The 13,408-nt window shown below is 49.8% G+C and overlaps 1 protein-coding gene across 1 annotated transcript; it reads right to left on the bottom strand.

Moving 5' to 3' along the window:
* Positions 1-1,046: 1,046 nt before the first annotated feature.
* Positions 1,047-2,090, bottom strand: LOC100671871 (melanoma-associated antigen B2-like). The gene has a single exon (XM_010595806.2). The coding sequence runs from the start codon at positions 2,088-2,090 to the stop codon at positions 1,047-1,049; it is 1,044 nt and encodes a 347-aa protein (XP_010594108.2).
* Positions 2,091-13,408: the final 11,318 nt, after the last annotated feature.

The raw sequence follows: 13,408 nt of genomic DNA, 5'->3' as shown, positions 1-13,408 counted from the left end.
CAACGCTGTAGGGAGGGCCTCCAAGATTCAAGACATTGGTGGCAGGGGCCGGGGCCCCAAGGGCTGACAGCAAGGGCAGGATTCTTTGGAATGCAGTGTTCTAGAGTGAGTGGTCCCTTAGTGCTCACGCAGGGTTTTCACCTTGATACTTACCAGAGCCTGGGAGTCCCTTGTATGAAGACATGACTCACAGGCTCAGGATAAGATTCTTGCCAGCCGAGACCCTGGAGGGACAGCTCAGGGTGTGCTGTACCATACACTCATGTGCGGCCTCACAGTAGTGCAGGCTGTTTCACTTCTCCTGGAAGATCATTTTTAGGCAGTAGGATGCCCCATAAACACTCAGGGTCCACACCTAACTCCTGAGGTCTTGGAGAATATCTCAATCTCCTCCTTATTTCATTGCTGCTCTTAGACTCTAAAATCTATACACGGGCTCCCACACCTTTACTTAAAGGGCCCAGTACTAGCATGAAGCCTTCCAAAGGAGAGATGCTCAATCACTGTTTGGGGAAAATAAGAGCCAGGGAACAAGTGATCAAATCATCACAATTTATTTTCTCCCACATCCTTAAATAAGCTAAACAAATCCAGGCACATGAGTGTTCTACTTTTACCAAATGGAATAAGGGAAACCATGAACTGACCAACTTTTATGGTTTTCCACCTCTACCTTGTCATCCCAACTAACTCCTGTGGAGATTTTTAATATTTCTAAGAACATTCCTATTCCAGTACCACATTAACGTGTTCTGAATTCGTAAGAAACGATTCAAGGATTTTCAATTTGTTTTACACAATACAAAACTCTTACCCCTAAATCTGAAAAACAACAATCAATGCATGAGGTGAATTTAGATTCTGAATCTTAACAATCCTTCAATTAAAAAGAACATTTGAAAAATACAAAAAACGATCTAATCTACAAGTCACTCAAGTGTAACAGAAATACGAGAAGACATACATGTGCCCACTCCAGCCCCATGTTGCCTCTACTACTTAGAAGGTTAACCAGCCATTTTCAACAACAAAGTGAAGAATCTGAATTAGACGTCACCAGGGATGGGAGGACCGGCTAGACTCTCCCTGACACTAGCCCTGGCCCTGGCATGAGGACCAGCCCCAGCCCATTCTCTGCCTGCGGCTATCTCTTCCTCATCTCTGCAAGTTTCTTTATACAGGGCGTGTAAGGCACTGGAGTTGGTATCCTTGACCTTGGCCGAAAACTCCAGGACTCTTCTCTTGCTGTCTTCAGCTTGGGCTCTGGGACCCCACAGGAATTCATAGCGTGGAGGATCACTGTTGGGCACCTGCCGGTACTCCAGGTACTTTGCCTGCACCAAATCTTTGGTGATGAGCTTCCGGGGCTCCCCAAAGATGAAGTGCGTCTTCCCATCGTACATCCCAAACACATTCAGGAATTTCCACATCTCCTCCTCGGTGGCCCGGTTGCCATTCCTGTAGATCATGGCCAGGAGAGGCATCAGAAGCCCGGTCTTGGGAAACTCCCTGCCACCACTCAGACTCTCTTCCTTGGTAATCTCCAATTTGCTGACAAGGACATAGCATTGACCTTTGGAATCGGCTTCCTTCAGGTCAAGGCCAAAGACCAGCTCTATGCACTCAGAGGCTCGCCTCAGGATCTCAGGGAAGTGCTCCTTGTACCTTTTGTTGATGATCTTTATCATCTTTCCCTTCGTAAAATGCTCTTGCATTTCATACTTGGACAGCAGGAACTGCGACAACATGGTCACCCTCCTGGTTAGAGGATCTCTATGTGGCCTCTCACTGGGGGCTCGGGCAGAAGAGGAACTTGGACGTCCCTCATCTTGGCTCTCAGCCCCTCTAGGAGCTATTCTGCCTGAAGCACCTGCAGCAGGAGTGGTGGTGGACGGTGCTCTCTGAGACCGCTGGGGAGTGTGAGCAGCAGGGGAGCTCTGGGGAGGCCCCCCAAAAGGAGGAGAGGAAGAGGACGGGGAGCCTTCCTCCTCTGCTGCAGTGGCCTGAGCACCCTGGACACTGTGAGTGTCACCATGGGCCTGGCGACGTTTCTCACGGGCGCGGAGCTTACTCTTATGACCACGAGGCATGATGACTCTGCTCAAGGACAGTAGGCAGGAGTGCAGAAAGAGGGCAGGTGATGCAGGCCCACAGGAGCAGGGAGGCTGAGAGGGTGTACGCCCTGTAGCAGAGAAGTGCCTCCTTGGCTTTCACAACAGACGCCTCTGCAGCATTTTTGAGGACACTGCTCTAGGGCCGTACAAGGCTCCTATTGTCTTGGTCAGGACCCTGTAGAGAAAATTAGAGGAAGGATTAGGTTGTAGATTGTCAGCCCTGCTTGGGGCTTACTGGGTTGAGAGCAGGGCTGATACTAGGGACTCTCTGCAGTGGGTTATTGGGGATTCCCTAATTTCACTCGTAAGGCCATGATATCAACTGCCGGCAGGGCTAGGGCACCTCCCCTCTACTAATCTGACCCTGAAACCTCAACTCCCTCTGGGATCCACAAGCAGAAACTGAAGGAGCAGATCAGCCACCACTCCTGGTAAGGTGTCTCAGTGATGACAGCACACTGGGGCCCGTTCTTTCTGGGGTTCCCTGGAGGCCTCAGTCCTCTGCCAGGGTCCTCACCATGGCTGCCCCCTTTTACCAGCTCCCTCACATCCCCGAAACGCCCTGAGAGTTAGTGAGTGCAACTCACTAAGTCACCATACCCAGTTCCTCCAGGTCTGAACGCAGTGTTGGGGCTCTATGTTTCCCCCCTTTTTTCTGGGAAGAGTTATCTCATCAGAACTCAGTATCCTCACCTTGACTCCTATTAGAGACCATGTCTCCTGCCTCTGCAGAACACCCCGTCGGTACCCCTTACCATCTAGTCGATTCCCAGTCAACGCGACCCTATATTAAAGAGTAGAACTTCTCCATGGAGTTTCCAAGAAGTGCCTGGTGGGTTTGAACTGCTGATCTTTTGGTTAGCAGCCATAGTACTTAACCATTCTGTCACCGGGGTTTCCTCTCCTGTATAAGCCTCCCCATTTGTCCAAGGACTTCATGTCCCCTAGGAACAAATCAGGGGGGCACCTCAGCCTGACACCTCTGACCGTGGCTCCCCTGGGCCAACAGCAGTAGGAGGCTTTTCTGCATCCTCCTCTTTTCTTGGGGGAGAGAAGAGGTGTTAATTCCCTATTGCCTTCTAAGAGATTTTTTCCTTGACTCCCACTAGTATCTGGGATCCCTCTATCTCCTGAACTGGGGCTTAAATGAAGGTGCTCAGCTCCCTCAGACACTCCAGGCAGAAGTCCAGAGTCCCCTGAACTTGCCAGATTTGTCTTGGGCTTCCAGGGTGACTGACATTAGCAGAGCCCACTGCAATCCTCCCCATTTTACGTTGAGTGGTCCCAGTACCTCAGTCATACCTTCCCTTCACTCTGCACTATTCCTGGAACCCCACTCTCTGCTGTCATGAGGCCACATCCCTCAGACCAAAGACCACACTTTCCTGACACCTCAGAGTTGAAAGTCAAGTGAGCTACACCGTTTGCAGTTTGCTTTGGGAATCCTAGGGCTGGTCAGGGCCGCGGGTGTTACATGACCCCAGAGTTCTCAACTGATGACACCTTCGTTCCTCACTCAGGCTTCTAAACTTGTTCCTGGGTAGGGATCCTCCCTCTACTAACGTTAAGTCCACCCAAAAGCTGGAGTAGGACTGATGGCTCAGACTAAGGGCCTCACCTCCCTAGAAAGCAGTTGGGGTGCTACACATCTGGCTACCCCTGCCCGGGGGCTCCCAGAGCTGACATCAAGGTTGAGCTGTGGCCGGCCCCTCTTTTAAGGGGAACCCTCCTCATTAGCACTAAGCTCCTCGCCTGGCCTGCAGTTAGGGTCTAGGTCTCCTCCCTCTTCGGAACTCGGGTGCTTTTTTGGACCGAGGCCCGCCCATCCGGAGACTTTACAGGCCGAAGTCAGCCTGGTGGTCTTGAGGCTGGTGGTAGAGGCGCGACTTTGTGAGACCTGCTCTGTCCTGGGTTAGTGTCCCCTTAGTCCACATTCAGGGTCCTCACCTGGACTGCTGACCAGTCCCGAGACTCCACCCTTCTCTGACGATGAAAGTCTCAACCCGGTCAGACCAGACTCCTCAGCTTCTGGGCACTTCCCAGATGGAAGTCGGCGCATGCCCGCCCGTCACTTCCGGCCAAGGCTAGCGGGGAGCTCCGAGGGCCAAGGTCCTTAGAGGGGGTTCTCCGAGGGCCAACAGCAAGGGCGGCGCTCATAGGACCCCGCTTTTCTGGGGTTAATTGCTCACCACAGTCCACATTCAGGGTCCTCACCTTGACTCCTGATCAGTCCTGAGACTCCACCCTCCTCCGATGATTAAAGCCTCAACCCTCTCAGACCAGAGGCCTCTCCTTCCCGGCACTTCCAAGATGGAAGTCAGCGCATGCCCGCCTGTCACATCCGGCCAAGGCAATACGGGGCCCTCCAAGGGCCAAGGCCGTTAGAGGGGGTTCTCCGAGGGCCAACAGTAAGGTGGTGCTCTTAGGACCCCAATTTTCTGGGGTTAATTGGTCACCACATTCCACATTCTCGATCCTCACCTTGACTCCTGATAGTCCTGAGACTCCACTCTCTGCTGAAGAGAGCTCACAGCCCCCCAGACCAGAAGCCGCACCTTCCTAGCACTTCCTAGATGGAAGCCAGGACATGCCACATCCGTACAAGGCTATACCCAGTGCCTCCAAGGATCGAGGCCCTCCTACAGGGGCAGGGGGGCCTCCGAAGGCCGACAGCAAGGGCAGGATCCTTGGGACTCCAGCGTTTTGGAGTGGTTCCTTACTGCTCAGGCAGGGTCCTAACATTGATACCTATCACAGCCTGGGGGTCCTGCTTAAGAAGACCTGACTCACAGGCTCAGAACAAGATTCTTACCAAGGCGAGACCCTAGAGGGACCGGTCAGGGTGTGCTGCACCATACACTTGCCTGGGGCATCACAGGATTGGAAGCTGTTTCACTGCACCTGGCAGATCCTTTTTAGGCGATAGGTCGCCCCATAAACACTCAGGGTCCACACCTAACTGCAGTTAGGGACAAGACTCCTCCCTCTACAGAGCTGGGGCCACCCCTTCAGACCAGACCCTCCCTCCCTGAGACCACTCAGGAAAAAAGGATGGGCATCTCTGTCAGAGAGCTCTCCCAGAGGCTTCCCAGGACTAAGAACAGAGGCAATGCTCTCTTCTGCTCCTTCTCTTGATGGGGTTCCCACTCATAACACTCAGGGTCCTCACCTTGCCTCCTTTGAGAGCCTGAGTCTCCTTCCTCTATGGACCTGGGGTATGCCCACCAGACCTGATACCCTCCAGGCAGAATTGAGGAGACTCCTCATCCTGACAACTCTGCCCTGGGCCTCCCAGGGCCGACAGAGGGGGCACTTTGTGTGAACTCCTCTTTTCGGGGTGGGTGGCTCCCTCCTTCCTCATTCACAGTCTTCATTTTGTAAATGACCAGTCCTGGAAATCCACACTCTACTGAACCCAAGGCTGCTCTGCTCATATCAAGGTCTTCACTGACCTGGGACCTCTGATTTGGAAGTCAGGATGAGTCATATCCAGCCAGGACTGTCTGAGATCTCGCAGGGGAAATTGCAAGGCCAGGACGCTTGGGGACCACACTCTTCTTGAGGGGCCCGCACATCAACTTCATTCAGGATCATCTCTTAGGTATCTCCCAGAGGCTGAGTGTCCTCGCTTTACTGGCTTTGAGAGTGTCCTTAGGCCACTGTCTCAGGTCCCTGAGAAACCTGAAGAATAAGTGAGGGCACTACCTGGGGCTCTCTAGTTCTGAGAGCAATCCCTGCAGTTCTTTGTGTGATCCCTAAATTCTGGTGTGTTTTTCCTCTGTCTTTTCATTCACTGGGATCCTCTTCTTAGCTTCTCTTTGCTTAAAGGCTTCCTGAGAAATCCAGTATCCTTGCAAACTTGAGCAATTTTGCTATTGCAAATATTGCCAGGATTGGGTCCTTGTCCTAGAGTGAGAAGTGGCATGAGGTGGGGAAGCTGCAGCCAAAGATAGGAAGCCCAGCACAGGTGGTGGGCTGTCAGAAAAACAGGCTGATCTAATGCTTCTCTGCTTCAGCCATGCCTGGAGGTGCACATAACCTTGGTTCTAATAGATTTACTTTCTACAGGCAGAGGCTCTCCGGGATGATTTTATGAGCCCCAACTCTTTTCAGGTTATCTGGACTTGCATTTGTCGATGATTATATTGTCACTGAATATTTTCTTTTCTTTTCCTTATTCATACCTCTCACTTATTTTAGTATTCACATAGCTCTGACTATACAGTCCAACTCAACGCCCTGGGCACAGCGTTATTCATTTTCTTACCTGAGAAACATTTCGTAGTAGAGAGAAGAACAGTGAATTAAGAGACACATGGTAAGCCTCTGGCTGGAAGGAGTGGAACAAGCTAGGCTCCAGACGGATTCAGACCAGGGGTCTAATCTAGCTTGCTCATGTACTAGACTTTCAAAGTCAAATACATTACCAAAAACTCTGAGCTCCATGTTCTCCTTCTGTGAAGTGGGATTGATAAACCCTGTCTTCTAGGGCAGGTGCATTGTGTGCAAGGCATGAAAAGCACTTGGAAATGTGACTGCACGTATTTGATCTTCAAAGAATGGTACTTGTTACTATGATTATTTTCACACTACACAATACCACCCTCCTCTTGAGAATTTTTGGTTTTGTTTACTCCACGATCTGTCAGAATATGCAGCACTCTAGGACAAAGAAAACGAAATCAGAAAAAATGCTGAGTAGGAAGAAAAATGAAGTAATATTTTACATTAACTCCTTGCCGTTGAATCAATTCCAACTAAATGCAAGCCCATGTAGAACTGCCGTACACGATTTCCATGGCTATAAATTTTAAAGAAACAGATTGCCAGGCCTTTCTTCTGGGGTACCACTGGATGAATTTGCACTGCCAACATATATGTTAGTAGTCAAGGTCAAAGCATTTTATCACTCATTAGAGAGTCTCATAGTTATCTAGTGCTGTTATAACAGAATACCACAAGTAGATGGCTTTAAGAAGTAGAAATTTGTCTCACAGTTTAAAAAAAGGAGCCTAGAAATCTGAATTCAGGTTTTGGCTCTAGGGGAAAGCTTTAACTCTTTGTTTGCTGTGGGGGAAGATCCTTGTCTTTCTTCAGCTTCTGTTTCTTTTTTCCTTGGAGATCTCATGTGGCTTGGCAACTATCATTCCCCACTTGAGATTACTTGCTTGCCGAATCACCTCTTTTACATCTCAGAAGAGAGTGGAGTTAAGACACCCTCTGGGGTGGGCGGGAACAAACACACTGCTGTCCAGAAGATTCTGACTCTCAGTGATGCAAAAAGGACGGAGTAGAACTGCCCCATATGGTTTCCAAGGCTGGAAATCTTTACAGAAGCTGACCACCACATCTTTTTCCCTTGGAGAAGGTGTTGGGTTGACTCTAGACACACCTTACAATCCAGTCTCTTTCACATAACAACACACATTCCCAGATGGCATTATAACCATAGGTATAGGGTTAGGACTTACAAGACCTGTTTTTGGGAGGCATGGTGGTTAAATTCAATCCATATTAGGGAGCATATTCTTTAATGTGGGTGCGGGTAGACTGTCCCAGCTTAATGCAGCATGAAGCTCCTAGAAGTGCTGTCAAGGACCAACAATTTCCCCTCCCATTGCCCTTCCATGTATGTCATCCCAATTTTCATTCACATCACCACACCCAAAAGTCTAGTCTTCACCTGGGGTTTGCCAAATGACACTCAAGGTAACCTAATTCTAAAGTCCCTTCAATGGCATGGGCTGTGGCTACCCCAGCTCAATGCAAAAGGCTTCAAACAGTGGCTTCCCTACACAAAGGAGTAGGTCTCTATTTCTCAGGAACTCCATGGACACACTGTGCAGACCATACCCAGTCAGTGCACGTGTTCAAGTGCACCAGGACAAGAGCACAGGGCACCTTCCAGTCCTGACCCCGGAGGGGATTCCTCTCCCATTCCCCAAAATCCCAGAGTAACTGGGAAGAGCTAGCTTCCATTCCAGGCTCAGCCTCTCCATGCTGGGGCATCATGGGAGTGTCTGGCCGTGCTCACCCCCCACCACAACCTCATCTGGACTCCCTCCACCTCACTCCACTCACTTTACCCACCCCCTACCCTTGTCTGCCCCATGTAGCCAAATGTGAAAATCCATTCCCTACCACTACCCATTCACCTGCTGGTACTCTAGGTACTTTTCCTGCACCAAATCTTTGGTGATGAGCTTCCTGGGCTCCCCAAACCTGAACTGCCTCTTCCCATCGTAGATCCCCAGCACATTCAGGAATTCCCACGTCTCTTCCTCGGTGGCCTGGTCCCCATTCCTGTAGATCATGCCCAGGAGAGGCAACACGAGCCCATTCCTGGGAAACCCCCTGCCACCAATAAAATTCTCTTCCTTGGTGATCTCCAATTTGCTTACAAGGGCATAGGATTGACCTTTGGAGTCGACTTTCTTCAGGTCAAGCCCAAAGACCACCTCCATGTGCACAGAGGCTCTCCTCAGGATGTCAGGGAAGTGCTCCTTGTACCTTTTGTTGATGATCTTCATCATTTCTGCCTTTGTAATGGGCTCTTTCATTTTATACTTGTACAGCAGGAACTGCAACAACGTGCTCACCCTCCTGGTTACAGGGTCTCTTTGAGACCTCTCAGTGGGGGCTGGCGCCTCAGAGGAACTTGGCCTTCCCTCATCCTGGCCCTCGGCTCATCCGGCAGCTCTCGTGCCCAAAGCACTTACAATAGTGTTGGTGGGCGGGACTCTCTGAGGCTCCTAGGGAATGCGAGCAGCAGGGGAACTCGGAGAAGACTCCCCAAAAGGAGGAGAGGAAGAGGAAGGGGACCCTTCCTCCTCTGCTGCAGTGGCCTGAGCACCCTGGACACTGTGGTTGTCACCTTGGGCCTGGCGACATTTCTCACGGGCATGGAGCTTACTCTTCTGACCGCGAGGCATGATGACTCTGGTCAAGGACAGCAGGCAGGAGTGTGTAAGGAGGACAGGTGATGTGGGCTCACTGGAGGAGGGAGGCTGAGAGGGTGTGCGTCCCTGCAGCAGAGAGATGCCTTCTTGGCTTTAACAAACACCGCCTTTGCAGAATGCTTAAAGGGCACCACTCTAGGACCCACAAGGCTCCTATTGTCCTGGTCAGGGCACTGTAGAGCAAATTAGAGGAAGAATTAGGTTGTAGATTTCCAGCCCTGCTTGGGGCTTCCTGGGGTGACAGCAGGGGCTGGCACTAGGGACTCTCTCTACTGGATGATTGGGGGTATTCTAAGATCACTCTCAGGGTCATCATATCAACTGCTTGCAGGTCCTGGTCCCTCCCCTCTGCTACTCTGAACTTGACACCTCAAATCCCTCTGGGACCCACAAGGAGGAACTGAAGGAGCAGCTCAGCCACCACTCCTGGCAAGGTGTCTCAGTGATGACAGCACAGTGGGGCCCATTTGACTGGGGTTCCTTGGAGGTCTCAGTCTGCCACGAGGGTCCTCACCTTGGGTACCCACTTTGACCAGATCCCTCACCTCCCTGAGATGCTGGGATAACGTAACTGCAACTCACTAAGTCATCACGTCCAGGTCCTAAGGTCTGAAAGCAGGGATGGGGCTCTGTGGTTACCCCTTATTTCTGGGAGGAGTCACCTCGTCATAACTCGGTGTCCTCACCTGGATTGCTCTTAGGAACCAAGTCTCCTGCCTCTGCTGAGTAGCCCTCCCCATTAGTCCAAGGACTTCATGACCCTGAGACGACCCACCCTCAGGAGAAAACGAGGGGGAACCTCAGTGTAATATCTCTGACCTTGGCTTCCCAGGTCCAACAGCAGAGGGGGGAGCGTTGTACAGCCTGCTGTCTTCTTCTTTGGTGGGGGATTAATTCCATCTTTACTATTAAAGAATTTTTACCTTGACTTCAATTTCTGTGTGCTGAACTGGGGATTAAACCTAGGACCTCATTTCCCTGAGACCCTCCAGGAGGGAGTCAAGGGTCACCTGAACTGGTCAGATTTGTCCTGGGTTCCCAGGGCTCATGGCATTAGCAGGGTTCAGTGTAGCCTTCCCATTTTGGGTCGAGTGGTCCCTAGTGCCTCGATCATATCTTCCCTTTAACTCTGCACCATTCTTGGGACCCCACTCTCTGATGACTTGACACCACACCTACCAGACCCAAAGACCACACTTTTCTGAGACCTCAGAGTTGGAAGTCAGAGTGACCCATATCCTTTGCAGGCTGTTTTGGGATTCCTAGGGTTGGCTGGGGTGGCGGGGGTTACCTGACCCCAGATTTCTCAATTTGGTGACCCCTTCATTGCTCACTCAGGCTTCTGACCTTGCTTCTGGGTAGGACCTGGTATTTTTCCTTCTACTAACTTGAGTCCAGCTGAAAACAGAGGTGGGAATTACGGCTCAGACCGAGGCCCTCACCTCCCTAGAGGGGAGTCAGGGTGCTACACATCTGGCTACCCCTGCCTGGGGGTTCCCAGTGCTGAGAGCAAGGTTGGGCTGTGGGCAGCCTCTCCTTTGTGGGGAGGCCCCCTCATTAGCACTAAGGTTCTCGCCTTGCTTGTAGTTAGGGTCCAGATCTCCTCCTCTCTCTTCAGAACTGGGGTGCTTCCTTGGACCAAGATCTTCTGGTAATGAGACCTTCCAGGTAGATGTTGGAGTGGCGTCCATCTTATTTCGATCCACTAATAGGACTGGACAAGAACCCTTGTTCTGTTACAGATTTTGGCGACTCTGGCCGGGACTTGCAGACCTCAAACCCTGGGCGGTGAGTATCCAGACCCCCTGCAACCCTTTAAGATGTGCCCTGACGCCATTTGGTCAGTAAGGAGTTTCGGGTGGCCACGGTGATCCCTGCCCCAGGATGAGATCCACTGGGTCCCCACCTCAGCTTGGAAATAGAAACTGGAAACTAGATGGGAAAGGCCTCTGATTTAAGGTAAGTGCATGGGACCAGGTTGTTCCACTGGTCATCTGGGGGGCTAAATTCTCCCCTGAGGGGGTTACAGTCCTCCCAGGGAGCTAGGCAAAGAAGAGGGTGGCAACAGCGCAGTCCTAAGACCCGACCCTGTTAGAGTGGGGATTGAAGCCTCTGCCGAGACATCCCCCAACTCTGTGGCAGTTCTCTGCCCCGCTCTCAGCCCACCAAGCCACAGGTTCTAACTGCAGTTTAGCCAGACCACGCTGCATCCCTAACAACAGTTTCAATTTGGTATCAGATTCCTGTGCATCTGTGAACCTAGATTTTGGCACATGTGTAGGACCTGAAGAGCTGTGTCCACAGTCTCTCCTTGGACCTGAACATCACTGACATGATTCAACATCTGGGCCTCCAAATGTGGACATAGGAGGGCTAAGGGCGGAGAGTTCATGGCACCAACTCCAACACCCAGAAGCCACTGGAAATAAAAAACTCCCCAACCCCCTCAGACAGCGAGCATGTGGCATTATGGTCGCTAGACCCCCACACTGCACCTTCTCTGTGCAGACAATAAATTTCCACTTTCTGTTTCCCTTGTAACTGGTGGTGTGGTGACCATCTTATTTCTATCGGCTAATAGGACTGGACAAGAACTCTTGTTCGGTTAAAAGATCATGAAAGCTCCATGGACATTTCCAAAGTCCATGAGGGACCAATTTACTGGGCTAAGTGCTATGGGGCAATGGTATTGGGGAACATCTGGGTTAACTGGCATAACAACATAGTTTATAAAGAAAATATTCGACATTCTACCTTGGTGAGTAGCATCTGGGATCTTAAAAGCTTCTGAGCAGCCTTCTAACATATTGCACTAGTCTTACCCCATCTGGAGCAAGGGAGAATGAAGAAACCAAAGACACGAGGCTCAGATTAGTCTAAAGGACTAATGGACTATAACTACCACAGCTTCCACCAGACTCAGTCCAGTACAACCAGATGGTGCCAAGCTACCAAAACTAACTGCTGTGATGGGGAGCAATAATCGATAGTCCTGGACAGAGTTGTAAAAAAAAATGAAAAAAAAAAAACAGTTAGCTCAAAATTCTAAATCACAAAAAAACAAAAAAAAAAACACCAGACTTTGTATCTAACAGAGACTGGAGAAACTCTGAGGGTATGGCCCCGGACACCATTATACTTCAGTGCTGACTTCACTACTGAGGTTTACCCTTCAGCCAAAGATTAGGCAGGCTCATAGAGCAAAAGAAGTCTAATTGGGCACACCAGCCCAGAGGCAAGGACGAGAAGAAAAGACAAGACAGGAAAGATGGTAACGGGGAACCCAAGGTGGAGAAGGGGAGGGTGTTGACATGTCGTGGGGTTGGCAACCAATGTCACAGAGCAATATCTGTATTGTTCAATAAGAAACTAGTTTGCTCTGTAAACCTTCATCTAACGTACAACAAAAAAAATAAAAAATGTAGTTTCCTGATAGAGGAGGACAAATACTAATGGACAACATATGAAGCAAAGTGTAAGTGGCAAGAACTGGACTCAGGTTAAAGACTTTTTATTTCGGATCATAGGAAAAGAGTAGCTAGACAGACCCTTAAAGATAAAGAGAGGAGATCTGCATTCTCTTCACTGATGGGGAAGTTACTGTCACAACTAAGACTCAATTCCTAGGTTTCTTTATATTTGTTCTTAAAGTATAATGGTCCAGATTACAAGTGCTAGAGAAAGGTATGAATTCTGTAACTTACTGTGACATAAAGCAAATATCTTAACGTTCACTGAACCTCCATTTTTGGATCTGTAAAATGGGGTCTATAATAGAGTTGGTGTATGGACTAACACGCTAAAAGACTAACATGGGAGATGGTACACAGAAAACACTCAGTAAATTTCAGCTGTCATTATTTTCTTTGTTCCATGAAGATAGTTTCCATGTCTGTTATTACTACTGTATGCATTATTAGTTAGCACAGTCCCTATCACACAGTATGCTTATATAATTATGTGTTAGATGAGTGAATATTTGGTAGGAAATAAAAGATTTGGCAATAAACAGAAGAAAATAATGAAAGCAGTAGCTAGAAGGGTGAATAGTTAAGTTATATAATAAACTATGCCAAAATTTAGTGGCACAAAACAACAGCCATTTTTTTTCTCCATGAGTCTGTGGTTTCAGTTGGGATGGCACATCTCTGCACCATGTAGTGTTGTCTGGATTCACTCCTGAGTCTGTGGTCAGCTGATGGTCCATGGCCTCACTCACATGTCTCTTGCTTGGCTGTCTGTCTTTCTGTTTGCAGAGGCAAAGGAGGTATCTAAGCCATTCAGCTGTCACCATCCAGCAGGCTATCCTGCATCTGTCCTCGTGGCGGTGGTCAC

The sequence above is a fragment of the Loxodonta africana genome, chromosome X (genome assembly GCF_030014295.1).
Source record: "Loxodonta africana isolate mLoxAfr1 chromosome X, mLoxAfr1.hap2, whole genome shotgun sequence".
NCBI lineage: Eukaryota > Metazoa > Chordata > Mammalia > Proboscidea > Elephantidae > Loxodonta > Loxodonta africana.
Note: the sequence above shows the minus strand (reverse complement) of the source record. Positions and strands in the feature narration are given on the sequence as shown.

Bases quoted from the DNA above. Each gene is read 5' to 3' on its own strand.
- LOC100671871 (XM_010595806.2), bottom strand. From the start codon at position 2,090: ATGCCTCGTGGTCATAAGAGTAAGCTCCGCGCCCGTGAGAAACGTCGC.